General features: G+C 51.8%; 2 protein-coding genes across 2 annotated transcripts in view; one reads left to right on the plus strand and one right to left on the minus strand.

Annotated features, from left to right (window-relative positions):
• Positions 1–3089: 3089 nt before the first annotated feature.
• Sncg (synuclein gamma) lies at positions 3090–7584 on the minus strand. The gene is made up of 5 exons (XM_021203865.2): positions 7373–7584; positions 6575–6616; positions 6166–6293; positions 3680–3739; positions 3090–3388 (listed from the first exon to the last, which is right to left on the minus strand). The coding sequence occupies exons 1-5, from the start codon at positions 7491–7493 to the stop codon at positions 3368–3370; spliced, it is 372 nt and encodes a 123-aa protein (XP_021059524.1). The 5' UTR covers positions 7494–7584; the 3' UTR covers positions 3090–3367.
• A 792-nt stretch (positions 7585–8376) lies between these two features.
• Mmrn2 (multimerin 2) overlaps positions 8377–16171 on the plus strand; it is a 23710-nt gene continuing 15915 nt past the window's right edge. Inside the window, exon 1 of the mRNA XM_021203650.2 lies at positions 8377–8684. Within this exon, the coding sequence (XP_021059309.1) occupies positions 8521–8684 (164 nt within the window). The 5' untranslated portion in view covers positions 8377–8520. The remainder of the gene's footprint in view (positions 8685–16171) is intronic.

The following is a 16171-nucleotide window of genomic DNA, read 5'->3' on the forward strand; positions in this document are numbered from 1 at the left end:
GAGAGAGAGAGAGAGAGAGAGAGAGAGAGAGAGAGAGAGAGATCACGTGCATGTGTGTGCATGTGCAGCACAATGTAAATGTGGAGGTTAGAATTCTTGCAGGAACCAGCTCTCTTCTTCCATCATGTAGTTCCAGGGATTGAACTCAGGTCATTAATCTTTGCAGCAAGCTCTCTATCCACTGAGCCAGCTTACCTTCCCCAAGTTAGTGATTTTTAAAGTCAACAACAACAACAACAACAAAAAAGCCCAGCTTGGCTCCTATCTGTAATGCCAGCACTTGGGAAGTGGGGGCAGGAAGAATCACTGGAAGTCGGAGGCCAGCCTGGACTACTGAGTGAGGGTCTGTCTCAAAAAGAGAAAACCCAGAACACCTAAAAGGCAGCTGTGCATGGCGGTGTACTGCTGTGATCTTGGAGGTAGATGCAGGAGGCTCAGGGGGTTAGGACCACTTCAGCTACATGGGAAGTCTGAGGCCAGTCTGGGATATATGAGATCTTGTATCAAAAAGTAATAATAAAAATAAACCATAAATACAGTGGTTCATGCCTTTAATCCCAGCACTCAGGAGACAGAGGCTGGCAAATCTCTGTGAGTTCAAGGCCAGCCTAGTTTACATAGCAAGTCCAGGACAGCCAGAGAGCTACACAGTGAGACCCTCTCTCTCTCTCTCTCTCTCTCTCTCTCTCTCTCTCTCTCTCTCTCACACACACACACACACACACACACACACAGTTACATTTAAAGATGGGGAGGCTGGAGAGATGTCTCAGCAGTACATATGCTGCTGCTCTTTCACTCTTTCATAGAATTGGAGATTAGGGTCCAGCATCTGTGAAGGGCGGCTCTTACCTGCCTCCCTCTACCTCCAGCTTCAAGGGGTTTGACACCCTCTTCTGACTTCTGAGGCCACTACAGTTGTGTGCACAAACCTCCTCTCAAATACAGGCATATACATATAAGTAAAAACTAAACAAATTCAATCAAAAAGGAGAGAAAAAAGAAGAAGGAAGGTTTATAGGAGGCTGGGCTGCTGCTTGTATTCAGATGCTAAATTCCATACCCCAAGATCTGGTTACCCCCAGTGAGGAGATCCTCACATACACCAAGTGATGCTATGTAACCTTGCTCCCCAAATTAATTGGTGAATAAAATTCCAAAGCTTGTGATTGGGCAGTAATAGGGGTAGATGAGTTTTCAGTTACCTGGCTGGGGGTTGCAGGTGCGGGGAGGAGAGAAGAGAGAGGAAGAAGGAAGAAGGCATGGGGTATATGGATTGTGAGCACGTGACCATGGGGGTCCTGCCTACTGGAATAGGATCTGTCCAGGCAGAACACCACATCAAGTGATACCTGGGGGCTATTGATGGGGAAGTAGACAAAACAGCAGAGGGTTGATATCTCCCCCGCTCTAGTGCTTTAAGGTTTATTATAAATATAAAGCTTTTGTGTCTTTTATTTGGGAACCAAGTGATCTAAGGTGGGGTATCCCGCATCCCCCAAGTAATAGTTCCTTAACAGAAGGTAACTAAAAGCAGCTGAGGTGGGAAGGTTTATTGTCCCCAAGTGAACAGGCTAGAGCATGGCCTCTCTTTTTCCAGAGGTTAGCCCAGAGCTTGGGACTAGGGTTAAAGGCCGGGAGCACTGCAGGTGCCTGTAGTTTGGAAAACCTGGAGCACGCTGACCTTGCTGTTTATCAGTTGAGGCCAGAACAGGGATTTCGGGGAGCAGAGACCCCTGCAAAGGTGTTGGGAGGTACGAGACCCAACAGCTCCAGGTCTGCTGCCCGTCCTCCACCCCAGAGAGCTCCCAGGTGGGCACACCTCTCAGGTAGGCACACTTCCTGGGCAGGCACACCTTCCTGAAATTCTGTGTCGTGGGAGGAGGTGTGTTTGGGAGAACGCTGACTGCCCTGAGCCCCCTTCCTCCTATCCGTGGGAGCAGCGGCCCTCTGTTCTTTCCCTCCTCCTCAGCAGTGGAAGCCTTCGACTCACCCATCTGGATTCAGGAGCTCAGGGGCAGGTCGACTGGGCCGTCCTTGACCCCTGCTCTCTATTGCACAGGCTGGGTGGGAGATAAGTGTCTCGGGACACTGTAGCCTCAAGCTCTGGCTCTGGCACTGGCACTGGCACTGGCCCTGGCACTGCACCAGACAAGTAGCTTCAGAGTTCTGAACCTACACTGAACATTTAATACAAGGGTGAGACCCCTAAGGAGGATTCCAAGATGAAACAGCCTCATGCTAGCCCCCAGTCAGGCTGGGTGCCTGGACTGTTTTGAAAATTTGGAGGCGTGAACTGGCACCACGGATACCATAGCTGAGCACGGAATCAGGCGGTTCTGGAACAAGGCCACCCAGCTTGTGCCTAGTCCCGAGGCCGCTCAGCTCTGTGCTCTTGGGCATGTTGTTTAAACTCAGTCCCTTAATTCCTTCTTAAGGCTTACCGTGGTGCATACCAGCTATTTATTTATTCACCTACAGCACTGAGGTTTGAACCTATGGCCTCATACTTGGTAGGCAAGCATTCTGCCACCAAACTAACATCCCAGTCCCAAATATGTCGACACCATTTTCTTTATGATGACCTGTAGTCTCCTGAGCTAGAGGGGAAAGGAAAGCCCGCCTGTCTGAGGATGCCAGGGGCCATGGAAGGTGCTTTAGGTTGCTCTGCTGTCCCTGTTCTCGCTGTGGTTGAAGGCTTTACTATTGGTTCCAGGGGAGGTGTAAGGTGCCTTGGTCCCCGTTAACACACAAGCTGCAGTTATACAGACACTCTCACCCTCTGCCCACCCGAGGTTCCTCAGACACAGTGAACCAGGCAGGCAGTGGGATCTGCTCTAAAGGGACTCTGAGACTGACACCGTCTCTCCACTGCACTTCCGTGGACAGTGTCAGCTGTCTGTTATCTAGGGGGAGCCAAGAGAAAGGCGGCTACACTGCTGCTAAAGACAGCAGGACTCCTGAAGGCACAGGTTCCAGAACTCTTCAAGTGTACCTGGTCCCATCAGATGCTGAGCCTTGATGTCTTTCCCCTGGGAATGTCCAGAGAGCTTCATGAGGGTCGGCGTAGCACAAAGAAGAAGCACGGGTGGGAGTGGGGCTCAGGTTTTATTTGGAATCATTAAAAAAAAAAAATTCACAGCAGCATTTGATTGGTGATCAGAAGGATCATAGGGTAAAAGGAGCCAGCAGGGGGCGCTGGCGCTGGCGCTGGCAGTAGCGTGCATGGACTTGTGGCACTGGGCTAGGGACAGAGAACGTGGGCAACCTGCAGGGCACTCTAGGCAGGGCACTCAGTGTGCCAGGTTGAGACAGGGTCCAAGGCAGAGGGGTGTCCCTTGAGCCTCTCTGGTTGGCTGGCAGCCTTCTAGTCTCCTCCACTCTTGGCCTGGCAGAGAAGAGAGGGCGGGAAGAGGAGGGGGAGGGCAGGAGGGAAGGAGGAAGGGAAGGAAGGAGGGCGGGAAAGAGACTTGCACCCATTTCCCGGCCCACAACTCTCCTTGACCACCTGGAAATGGTCACTCATGGAGCGGTCAGGCACTCAGGCCCCTGACTGCTCTACCCATGTCCCTGTGGGAAGCTGTGGAAGGTCTCCCGGGGCCCAGAAATGAAAGCAGGGACTCTGTGGTTCAGGTCTCTATGGCAGAGCTTTCTGGGGTACCCTAGGAACCCCTCTTACCTCTTCATCCTCCTCTTGCTCTTTGGCCTCCTGGTCCTGTGCAGGGGGTTCCAAGTCCTCCTACAGGGGAGCAAAGGAGACACGAGGCTATGGGAAGAGACACTGGCCCTCAGCTGCCATAGCAGGGTCTCCCCTGCCAGGTCTCCCAGATGAACAGAGGCCCTCCATCATCTTTCTGTGCTTAGAGGGTCTGGAGTTGCCAGATACCCTGCAAGCCAGGTATCATCTTCCACAAGCCCATCTCAAGTCGTGGGTACCTGGCCCCCTATAGACTTAGGCTCCTTAAGTGAGAAAGCCTAGAGTGTGTGGAGTAAAGAGAGACCCCTGAATCACACGAACCCCTCCCTCGGGCTGTATGAGCATCGCATGCTGTCACTGTTCCCAGAGACCCTGAGGACAGGGGACAGGGCCTAAATACTAGTGCACAAGTTCAGAGTTCAAAGTATCGGGGCTCCAGGTCCCTCTCAGGTCCTCAGGAGTGTGGGTCACTCTTCCCGCCTTCTGGATGGACTCTTGGCTCAGGCCTGTCACCACAGCATTTACTTCATGGTCATGACGGCAGTGGATTTGGAACTAGACTGATGGTCAGTCTAGAGTCTGTTCTCAGAACCTATCTGTGTTACCTCAGGGTTAGGGTATGATGTCACAACTAGTTCATGGGTCAACAGAAAACGGCCAGCTCTTGGCATCCCTCCAAGGGCTCAGTAGCATCTTCCAGGCTAGCAACAGTAGCCTGAACTTGCTCCCAGGATCCTTCTTGCTAGTGGCTTGGGAGTCGGCTTCCTGGAATGACTGCTGTGCTGGGAACAGTGGTAATGATGGTGACAGGTGCTGTCTTAGTCAGGGTGTCACTGCTGTGAACAGACACCAGGACCAAGGCATCTCTTATAAGGACAACATTTCATTGGGGCTGGCTTACAGGTTCAAAGGTTCAGTTCATTAGCATCAAGGTGGGAGCATGGCAGCATCCAGGCAGGCATGGTACAGGAGGAGCTGAGAGTTCTACATCTTCATCTGAAGGCCGCTAGGAGGAGGCTTCCAGGCAGCTAGGGCAAGGGTCTTAAAGCCCAGGCCTATAATGACACACCCTCTCCAACAAGGCCACACCCCTCCAGCAAGGCCACACCCCAACAAGGCCACACCTCTCCACAAGGCCACACCTGCTCCAACGAGGCCACACCTCCTAATAGTGCTGCTCCCTGGGCCAAGCATAAACAGACCATCACAGGCGCTCACCCTGTGCCTAGCAGAATTGCATCCTGGTATCATTTCTCTGCCTCTTCCCACAGCCCTAAGGTGTAGCATTTCAGATGAGGAAATGGGTATATCCAGAGAGGATCTCCTCAAAGTCACACAGCCTGCAGAGGTGCACCTGAACACTCCAGTGACAGGAGACCCTGTGCTGGCCCTGGAAGCAGGTGTTTGGGGTGAGTGACCCCTTCTCTTTCTCATGCTCCTTACAGTAGACTTCTGTGGCATTGGCTGTGTGGAAGTCTGGGGCTGCACCGTTGGGGTTGCCTGTTGTAGTATGTGTGGCTGAACATAACAAGTCTTTGGAATCAGCCTCCTTCCCAACCTCCATTCTGGAATTCCCATCCGTGCACAGTTCATACTCAGTCTTTCAAGGGTGTAGCCCAGAAACTGGCCACTCACAGAACCTATGTGCTCGCAGAGACCAGCCACATGACCGTGGTGCATCATATCACCTAACCTCTCTAGGCCCTTCCTTTCCATATCCAGTTTGGTGGAATTTGGGGCCCCGTTAAATAGGTTAGTAAGTGTAAAAGACTTAAAGAAGTGCTTACTCTTTGGCAAGTGCTGAGACAGCTCTTACATCTGGCATCTAACCCCAGAGAGCCTGATGCCCCTGTTTTATCTTCTGCCTGCCACATACATACATATATACATACATACAAACATACATACATACATATACATGCACATCCATTCACACATGCATTCCATGTATATGTATCCACACACATCTCTATCCTACCAATAATGCACATACAACCCACATGTTCACACAAAGACCTCAGCAGAGGGTGGAGTCGGAGCCCTGCCGCTTGCCCACCACAAGTGGGCAGTGTTGCCATTACTGCCTCCTTGGGAGGTGGCAGCCAGATCCTGGGATGAGGGGGGTTGGATAAAGGATAACAGGTAGCTCTGGTGGTGGCTTGCAGCTTTAGCCTGCCACCATACACTGCCCTTGTGAAATGTATTTCCTACATGCCAAGGGGATGGGGCTGGCCATGGTCTGCATGTCACTTTCCTTGTGCATAAAATGAATCCCAAGTCCCCACTCTTGGAGTGCAATGGGGATTCCTGATATGAACAGGTACAAGAAATACCAAGTCGCCCCAGCACACAGTGGGTGCTGCCTGTAAAGTTAAGCAGTGTCTAATGCTATTTACCCGTGTGTTCATCAGGGCAGAATTGCCTCCTGTTGCTGGGGAGCCTAGGGAAAGGACAAGAGCCAGGCTTACCTTGCGCACCACCCCGGTGGTGACCACGATGTTTTCAGCCTCCTCCACAGTCTTGTTGGCCACTGTGTTGACACTGCTGACTACAGCTTCACTCACGGCATTGGCCTGCTCCTTGGTCTTCTCGGCCACTGCAGAGGATTCCGGTTGGATTCAGCCCTGGCCCCCTCCACTGCCGCCTACCCAAGCTGGGGAGAACAGCCCCCTCCCTGAGCTCAGCTGCCTGACCCCTGGTTACTTCAATCCCTTTGTCTGACTGTAGGGCAGAACAATGTGATGGTCTATCTTCAGTGCATGTAGTGGTTTGGGTCACCGAGGGCTTAGGGCTCCAGTTGGTACAAAGAGGACTTCAGGTGTGGAACCTGGATATAGGGCAGGACTTGTGGGGGTCCCCAGTTCTGGGTCATCTTACCTGAGGTGACACTTTGTACCACATTCTCCTTGGTTTTGGTGCCTATTGGAGGAAGAGGTGTACAAGCGGTCAGGGCAAACAGCTGGGCACAATGTGGGGGCCAGCAGGGGATGAGGATGGCGTCTGGGGAGAGTAGCCCCTTCAAAAGGCCACTTCCTGCTATGTCTGAAGGGCAGAGGACAGACGGGAAGGAGACAGGACAGGAAGAGGGGACAAAATAGACTAGGCCTGAGGTACAGTTACTGGTAAGGCTACGGCCCTTGCATGGGCGTGGCCCGGGCCTCAGAAGCAGCAGCTGAACAGGGCAGAGAAAGCTGAGTCACAGGCTCAGCCACCCCTGTCCCCTCTTTGGAAAGAGCCCAGAGTGCTAGGGCAGGGGGTGGGTTGAACACTAAACTGGACCCATTTTCACAGCCTACCCTTTCCCTCTAAGCTAGGGGTGGCCTGGCTCAGATGCAGCAACTCCCACTGGAGAAAGCGGGGTCCACCCGAACAGATCATCACCTCAGGGTCTCCAGGTTAGGAGACTCCAGGCATGCGTGTGCATGCTTTTGAGTGCACACACGTAGGTGTGGCACTCCGATCCTGTCCCACTCAGAGCCTCTTCCCCCAGAGTGTCAAAGACAATTAGATACTACCATATTCTCCAGGGCGTGTGACCTCGCCCCAACAATCAGAATTTCATCTCAAAACGCTCTCCAGAAGCTGGGGGAATCTGCAGAGGGATGGCATCGGCATTCGGCCCCCCATTAGGGACCCCTCCACCCCGCCCCGCCCCGCCCCACCTGCCACACTCACCCACATACATAACCCCCTCCTTGGTCTTCTCAGCTGCCTCCGTCACTCCCTGCTTGGTCTTCTCTACAGCACCCACAACGCCTTCCTTGGCAATAGAGAAGCCTTTCTTGAAGACGTCCATGGTGGTTGCAAGGATGGGACCCGGCTGCTGCAAGCTATGGACTGGAGTGCTGTCGCAGCCGCTGTCTCTGCTGCTACTGCCTCTTATTGACGCGGATGAAATATTGATGCTGTGGCTGCTGGCTGGAGCCCAGCCAGCCCTGGGCAGAGTGGGGGCAGGGAGGGCGGGCTGGAGGGAAGGCATGCCCCACGGGGACACCAGTGAACAGGGCCCGGGCCCCTACTGGCTAGATTCTGCCCTGCTGACTCTTGTTGGCCCCGGGGGAGGAAGAGTGTGTAAGAGACTGGGCATATCCTAATCTATCATTACACCTCATTCATCTTTGGAAAGCCCTGGTGGTCTTGTGCTCTGGCTCTGGTATGCAGAAGAAAAGTGCCTTGACTGATGCCTCAGTGTCCCAGGCTGGGCAGGGGTCAGCGCCAATCCAAAGAATGGCCAACCTGCAGGCTGCCCTGGTTATCCAGTTCCTCACTGTATCCTGGATGCTCTTGAGCTTGGAGCGGCAGCCAAACCTGTTGGAAAGCTGAGGCCAGAAACACACAAAGCTTCCCCCCATGCCCTAGACTGGGCTGCATGCTGTGTGATTCTAGTATAGTCCCTTTCCTTCTCTGAGCTCCCACCCACCTGCTAATTCCCTTAGCCCAGTGGGGCAAGGTGCCGAGCAGGTATGATGTACCCGTTCCCCACTTCCTGGCCAACAATATGGGCCGCACCAGATCTCCTCCAGGCCCATGCAGAGTCCTGGAAAAATGGGTTTGATAGGGACACCTTTATGTGTCTACCAAATCCCGTGTCCCTGATTCAAGTGCCCTCAGGACACAGGAATTGACCTGAGTGGTGGGAGGCCTCCGAGGGGGCCGGGCTGGAAGGGGCGGGGGCGGATGAGACTTGCCGGGTGGGCCGGACCAGGCCACTTCCTCCCTTTGTTGTCCTCGTGTTTTCTTTTCTTTCTGACATTTCGCTTGAAGACCACATCACCAGCAAATTTGGGAGTCACTTGTAAGGCTGAGCGTAGGAGCCCCTCGCCATGATCCCGACACTGCTGCTGGGCTTTGGGGTGTACCTGAGCTGGGGACTGCTAGGGTCCTGGGCACAGGACCCCGGTACCAGGTTCTCCCATATCAATAGGCCCGGCGTGCCTGAAGGCTGGAGAATAGGGGCCGAGGATATCAGCAGAGACCCCATCAGACGGTAAGGAAACCCTGCCCTTGGCGGAGATCAGGAGATGATGTCTGAGCCCCAGATAGACATCTGAGGAATGGTCTGATGTGTGGTTATCTCTGTAGCTAAGGGATGCTAGTTTCCTGGATCTGGTACTCCAGGCCCCAGGCTGGGAATGGCAGGGTGATCCCTACTTGACTATAGCAGGGGCTTTGGGTGGGGCTGCAACAGGTAACGCAGCTCCCGCTACCGGCAGGGGACTCAGAGGGTCGGATTTCTAGATGCTTCCAGGTGATGAGGCTATCGTTCCTGCTCTTCGAAGGAGCTCAGCTCTGAAACCTGAGCCCCAGTAAGGCTGGCCCAGCCTAAGCTCTAGGGGACAACAGTTCACAGGGAAGGCATTCGGATCTAAGTGCCCAGAGTACCGGGCCAGGATTACTAAACAGAGCAAGGGTTCCTCCAGTCCCCAGAGCTCATGGAGACAAGGAATCTTAGAGCAATTTCACCGAAGCCTCCTGCACGGACAGGGTGCAGCGAGACCCCAGACAAGGTTTTCCAGCATCGCCTTTATGCTTAGAGGTGCCAGGACTCTGGGTCTGTCCCTCAGGGTTTGGAGTCTCATGTCTTGACATGTCCAAGGCAGAACACAAATGCGGCTTCCTGGGGCTAGCCTCTGGGGCTCCGCTTTTCAAGTATTCTCTCCATTCTTCTCCCCGAGCAGCCTTATTCACAGTGGAGGAGCCTGAGGCTCACAGTGCTTGAGTCGTTTACCCTGGGTCACAGGCACAGAGAGCTGGACCCTTGCCTTCATACCTAGCTCTCGGAATGGAAACTGCTGGATCTGTCGGGTAACCGGCCAACATCCCCCTTCCCCACCCAGCCTCCCCACTGCATCGGACAGGGACTGTAATAGAGTTCCCAGACAAATCTCCTGGACCAGGTTTCCGTCTGCTTCTGACACTTCTAGGGGAATGGAGTAGCTGTTGGGAGCTTTCTGGAAAGCAGGCCTGGCCATGGAGAAGCTGCCTCGTGAGAGGAAACGTGTGCTATTTCGTGAAGGGGTGGGTCTGGTGGTGTAGGGAGAAAGGGGTGTCCTGTCCCTCCCTAGTTCTACCACGGGCTCACAAACACAAGGTGACTGTTCACGGAGGCAGTCAGTCCTACCATCCACCTCTGACTTCAGGGCCAAGGACCAACCCTCTCCCTTCCCTAGAGCCACCAGGAGCAGGTCCCAGTCTCCAAAGGAAAGATGGGGGAGCTTGAGGGGCCAGAAGGGAGGAGCCCTGGTCCTTGTTCTTCATTCCCCCTGGGTGTGGAGAAGGTCTGCTTGTTCCCTTACGCCCTGAGATTAGAGGACCCTTCATCTTTCCCTGGGTGGAGTTGGGCCAGACTCTAGGGACTAGAGGGGTTTGTGCATAATGAGCTGGGCTCGGGAATGCCCAGGTGACCCAAGCTAGGACTCCTGCCTTCCCCGGTTTCCTTTAATATCCCAAGAAGCCTGGACCCCACCATCCAAGTTATTGAAGCATCTAGAGAGAGCCTGGTGGGAAAGGAAGGAAGCATAGCAGCTTCCTGGGCTGACTGCTTCCCGTGTTCCTGGGACAGGAGGCGGAAGTGCTGCTTAGGTCCTCGGGCAGAAGGGGAAGGGGGTTGTGGGGGATCCAGACGCTGTCTTCCACTACTCCATCAGCAGGGTGGGGGGGGCAGGGTTGGGGGAATGCAGCATCGGCATCAGTCATAAAGTCTCTGCTTGTTAGGGCCAGGCCTCCTGCTTTCTATTTGGCCCCCCAGTTCCATAGGTCAGGGACCAAGCAGGCTCTGGACTCACGGGGATAAGAGCTTTTGGAGGAACAGTGAAATAAAACAACTTGGAGCCTCCACACCCTGTGTCCCAGGCTGCCAGGTCCCAGGGCAGAAGAGGGACATAGCTGTTTCCCAAGCCCCTGGGGATCCTGCAGAGGCAGGACCAGCAAACTAGCAAGGAGTTGGTTCTTCCCAGCTCCTTAGTGGGGTCGTGTATAGAGAATATGGACTCCCCAGACCCAAGTCAGCTACTCCAGAGAGGCTGGGTCTGGCCGTGCTGACCCTGGAGAGATGGGCTGTCTTCTACTTTGATTCCATTCAGGGCCTCAGATCTCCTAGTTGGAGCCTGGAGTTCTCTGTCCTGACCCACTCCCATGTAGCGTTGTGATTTTATAACGTTACTCCCAGTAGCCGGCTCCTCCTAATGGAAGGAGCACTAGGGACTATCGTAGCTGCTAGCTCAAGGCCCAGAGCTGTTCAGCACACAGCTAGAGGACACACAGCAGCCGAGTAGAGCCAACATGTACTCTTGTACCTGTTTCACTCCTGAACACAGGGTTCTGGGTGGAAGCAAGGAAGAGCCCCACAGGCCAGTGATGAGCCCTCTAGGCTGACAGTCAGGAGGTCCCAAACCCAAGCTGCCTGTTGGATGGCCTTTGGCCTTCCCTGCAGAGACACAACACCACTCCACTACTTCAGGGAGGAGTGCTTCCTTGGGATGTCACATCAACAGCTGAATGCAGGCCTCAGAAAGCACGGCTGCCAGATAGGGCAGCCTTCAGCCTAAAGGAACCCTAGGAGATGATGGGCTCTGGCTAACAAAGACGCTCTTACAAAGGCAGTTTCACAGCCCAAGCACATCCATTATGCAGAAAGCACCGGCCCCTCCCTGAAACAGGCTCTGTCCGCCTTCTCCACAACCCCTTGTCAGTCTCCTGGGATTCAGCTTCTGCACATTTCCAGGAGTGGGAGGAGGAGGGCCTGACTCAAGGTCACCAGAGTCCAGGAAGGAAAGGGGAGGAGCGTTTCAGGTTTCCCAGATCCAGCTCGGGCTCAGCATCCCCTCCTGTGTGTGCCACACAGGGTTGGGGACAGACCCTACCTCACTCTTGACTGGCACCTGATCCTCTGCCCAGCCAACAGGTCTCCTCATAGGAGGGTGCAAAAGAAGGAGCAGGCCTGAGACAGGGTAGTGAGAACAATGGGGCACTTGAGCATGTCCAGCCCGAGGCACATGCCATGGGCCCACCAGGAGCTGCCAAGAGCTGGAGGAAACCAAAGCAAAGGTTAGGAATTTTCCCAGGACTTCGAGGCTGCCTGCCTGTGCTATGCCAAGCAGGGAGCTGCCAAGGAAAGGAAGAGCCAACAGCAGTGTGGCAGCTCAGAAGAGAAAGTTCCCGGGCAGGAAGGGTGGGCGACATGGCTTTCAGGTCAGGAGGAAGAGCTGGAAAGTCCCGTCACGGCAAGCAGGCTGGACCAGGTCAGGGCGTGTCAGGCTTACCAGGCCTCCTGGGCGCTTTAACAAGCTCCAAGGTGTGGGGCTTGTTTAGACTTGCTCTGGGCAGTCTGGACTAGATAATTCCTTATTGTTGGAGTATGATATCAGCTTTGAGCATCCCAGGACACGCTCTTCTCCCTGTCTCTCTATATCTCTGTCCTTCTCTGTTTCTGTCTCTGTCCCTGTCCCTGTGTGTGTGTGTGTGTGTGTGTGTGTGTGTGTGTCAGGGTCTCTCATTGAGCCCAGAGCTCACTGATTTCAGCTACACTGATGGGCCCACGCACCCCTTGTCTCTGCCTCCGCAGTGCTGGGGAGTGCATGCTACCATGCCTGGTTGACATGGATGCTGACAGTGCAGACTCAAGCTCTTTATTTATTTTATTTTTTAAGATTTATTTATTTATTTTAAGTATACAAGTGCACTGTAGCTGTTATGAGCCATCATGTTGTTGCTGGGAATGAAGGTTGATCGCTCTGGCCTAAAGATTTATTTATTATCTAAGTACACTGTAGCTGTGTCTTCAGACGCACCAGAAGAGGGCATCATGGTTGTGAGCCACCAGGTGGTTGCTGGGATTTGAACTCATGATCTGCTGCAGACTCAGGGTCTTGTACTTTGCTAGCTAGCCACTTCCCTAGCCCTGAATTACGACATTTGCATAATTCCTATTACGTATTTGACCGTATTCACACTCTGTTGCTTTCTCCAGTTCTCCGGCCCTCCCTTCCTTGTCCAGTCATCTTACTCTTCTATCTTCAGATCCTCTTTGTTTTTAGGTCTAGGTTGTGCATATGAGGGATTTGTTTTTCTGAGTGTGGTTTATTTCCCTTTTCTTTTCTTTTCTTTTCTTTTTTTTTTCTTTTGGTTTTTCGAGACAGGGTTTCTCTGTGTAGCCCTGGCTGTCCTGGAACTCACTCTGTAGACCAGATTGGACTCAAACTCAGAAATCCACCTGCCTCTGCTTCCCAAGTGCTGGGATTAAAGGCATGCGCCACCACTGCCCCTTAATTTTTTTTTTTTAAGATTTATTTATTTATTACATGTGAGTACACCGTAGCTGTCTGTCTTCAGATACTTCAGAAGAGGGTGTCAGATCTCATTACGGATGGTTGCTCTCTCCAGACCCGCTTGCTCCGGCCCAAAGATTTGTTTATTTATTTTATGTACTATTACGGGTAGTTGTGAGCCACCATGTGGTTGCTGGGATTTGAACTCAGGACCTTTGGAAGAGCAGTCAGTGCTCTTAAGTGCTGAGCCATCTCTCCAGCACGGCTTATTTCCCTTAATAAGATGATCTCTAGTTCCGTTAATTTTCCTGTAAATGCCATTATTCCAATCTTCTGTATGACTGTATATATTTTTTTCTTTATCCATTTATCTGTTGGTAGATATCTAGTCTAACTCCATACCTCGACTTGTATAAAAATTGCCCAATAAACATGATGTGCGGGCATCTCTGTTTGCTGGTGAGATCCCTTTCAATATACACCCTCGAGAGCTATAGCTGAATTATCTGGTATTTATATATTTTACTTTAGTTTTAACATTTAATCATTTTTCTTTACTTTCTGTATACATTTTGTTAATTAAAAATAAACAACCGCTGGGCGTAGTGGCGCATGCCTTTAATCACAGCACTCGGGAGGCAGAGGCAGGCAGATTTCTGAGTTCGAGGCCAGCCTGGTCTACAGAGTGAGTTCCAGGACAGCCAGGGTTACACAGAGAAACCCTGTCTCAAAAAACAAAAAACAAAACAAAACAAAAAAAACAACCAAAATGATATTGTAGCCCATAAATGCACACAAAATATTTTTTGTTACCTAAAAAGATAAAATTTTAAAAATTAAAACCAGGGGGCTGGAGAGATGGCTCAGTGATTAAGAGCACTGACTGCTTTTCTGGAGGTCCTGAGTTCAAATCCCCAGCAACCACATGGTGGCTCACAACCATCTGTAATGAGATCTGACACCCTCTTGTGGTGCACCTGAAGACAGCTACAGTGTACTTAGATATAATAAGTAAATCTTAAAAAAATATATTAAAACCAACTATACGTATGGGTGTCTGACTGCGTGTTTCACTGTTTACCACGTGTGTGCCTGGATCCTGAGGAGGGCAGAAGAAGGTGCTGGAACCCCTGGTAGTGGAGTTACTGATAGCTGTGGAACCACACCACTTAGCTGTTGGGAACTGAACCTGAGTCCTCTGGAATGGCAGCCAGTGCTCTTAACCACTGAACCACATCTCCAGCCCGTTTGTTTTTGAGACAGGGTCTCCACATTAGCCAGAGCTGGCCTTGAACTCCCTATATAGTCCATGTTGGCTTCAAACTTCCGATCCTTCCGAGCCTCCCAAGCACTGGGGTTATAGGCATGGATGGACCGGAGCAGCAGGAGCTTCTGCATTGACAGTTTTCATCCTCACCAATCCTGCATCTCAAGGACCCCTCCCTCCCTCCTTCCCTCCCTCTCTCCCTCCTTCCCTCCCTCCCTCCTTTCCTGCATATCCTGGCCAGCATTCCTATGATTAGTTCTGTTTTGACACAGAGTCTCTGATAGCTCAGGCTAGCTTCAAACATCCTAGTGTAGCTGAGGATGGCCTTGAACTTCTGAACCTCCTACCTTGCCTCCTGCATCTTCCTACCAAGTGCCAATATTACAGGTCAGTACCACCACATATCTCTTCCCTTTCTTTTCCTTTTCTTTTCTTTCCTTTTTCTCCTTCCTTCCTTCCTCCCTCCCTCCCTCCCTCCCTCTTTCTTTCTTTCTTTCTTTCTTTTTTTTTAGATATTTTCTTTATTTGCATTTCAAACGCTATCCTGAAAGTTCCCTATACCGCCACCCTCTCTTTCTTTTTTTGAGATGGGGTTTTATGTATCCAGGTGCTGGCCTAGAATTTTCTATATAACAGGGTGACCTTAAACTTCTAATCTTCTTGAGTGCTGGAATTAGAGGCTTGTGCCACCATTCCTGACTTTATGTGGTGCTGGTGTTGAACTCAAGACTCCATGCATGCTAGCACTCTAGCCAACTGAGCCCCATCCTCCCTTTGGGTGTGCATGCACGTGTTCGTATGTGTGCATAGTTGTGTGCACATACATGTGTGTATGCACGCATGTGGCGGTCTAAGGTCAACATCGAGCGACTTCCTCAATTCTTCTAACCCTTTGGAGAGTCTCTCCTTGAAACTCATGCTCACTAATTAGACCGGATTAGTTGGCCAGCACGCTCCAGGTGTCCTCTTTGCCTCCCCAGAGCTGGGTTCCAGGTGTGCACCCGCGTGTCTGGCTTTTTACGTACGCTTGGCAACCAAACTCAGGTCACCATGCTTATGTGGCAAGTACTTTATAGACCTGGCCCCCAGCCCCTGGCTTTCCAGTTTTTTGTTATTGTTTGGTTGGCTTAGTTTTTTCTTTTTCAGGTCTTTCTGTGTAGCCCAGGCTGCCCAGAAACTTGTACTCCTCCTCCTTCACTTTCCCAGATACTGGGATTATAGGCGTGTATCACCATGCCTCCCACAGTTTTATTTATTTAAAATTTCAATTTTTTTTTTTTTTTTAGATACACATTCTCCTACGCCGCAGCCAGAAAGCAGTGGGCCATCTATTTTTAATGAAACAAAATGTTATCTGAGCACAACCGGGCTTGTTTATTTACATATCTTCAACGACTGTTTTTATATTACAGTGACAGACTTGAGTAGCTGCGACAGAGTTGGTTCTGACCTGGAAAACCTAGACTCAGGGCCAGCTTCCAGGGCACCGACCTGAGCAGTTGCATACAGGGCTCTGCTCTGAGGCCCTACAAGGGCTCTGGAATGCCTACACTCGGGGACATCGCTGCAGTTACCATTTGCTTTGTTTTGTTTTGTTTTTATAATTCTTAATAATTGTTGAACAAATAGCTGGGATTTCCATTCTGCCCTGGGCAAGTTGCACAGTTGGTCTTCTGTAAAATCTTTACCATTTGTCCTTTTAGGGAGAGCCTGCTGACTGCTTGCTCTGCTTTGCCTCTCTGCGATAAATACTAATCAAAAGCAATTTGGGCCAGGCCTGGTGGTGCACGCCTTTAATCCCAGCACTTGGGAGGCAGAGGCAGGCGGATTTCTGAGTTCAAAGCCAGCCTGGTCTACAGAGTGAGTTCCAGGACAGCCAGGGCTACACAGAGAAACCCTGTCTCAAAAAACCAAAAAAAAGCCAGGCAGTGATGGCGCAGG

The sequence above is a fragment of the Mus pahari genome, chromosome 8 (assembly GCF_900095145.1).
Source record: "Mus pahari chromosome 8, PAHARI_EIJ_v1.1, whole genome shotgun sequence".
Classification (NCBI taxonomy): Eukaryota; Metazoa; Chordata; class Mammalia; order Rodentia; family Muridae; genus Mus; species Mus pahari.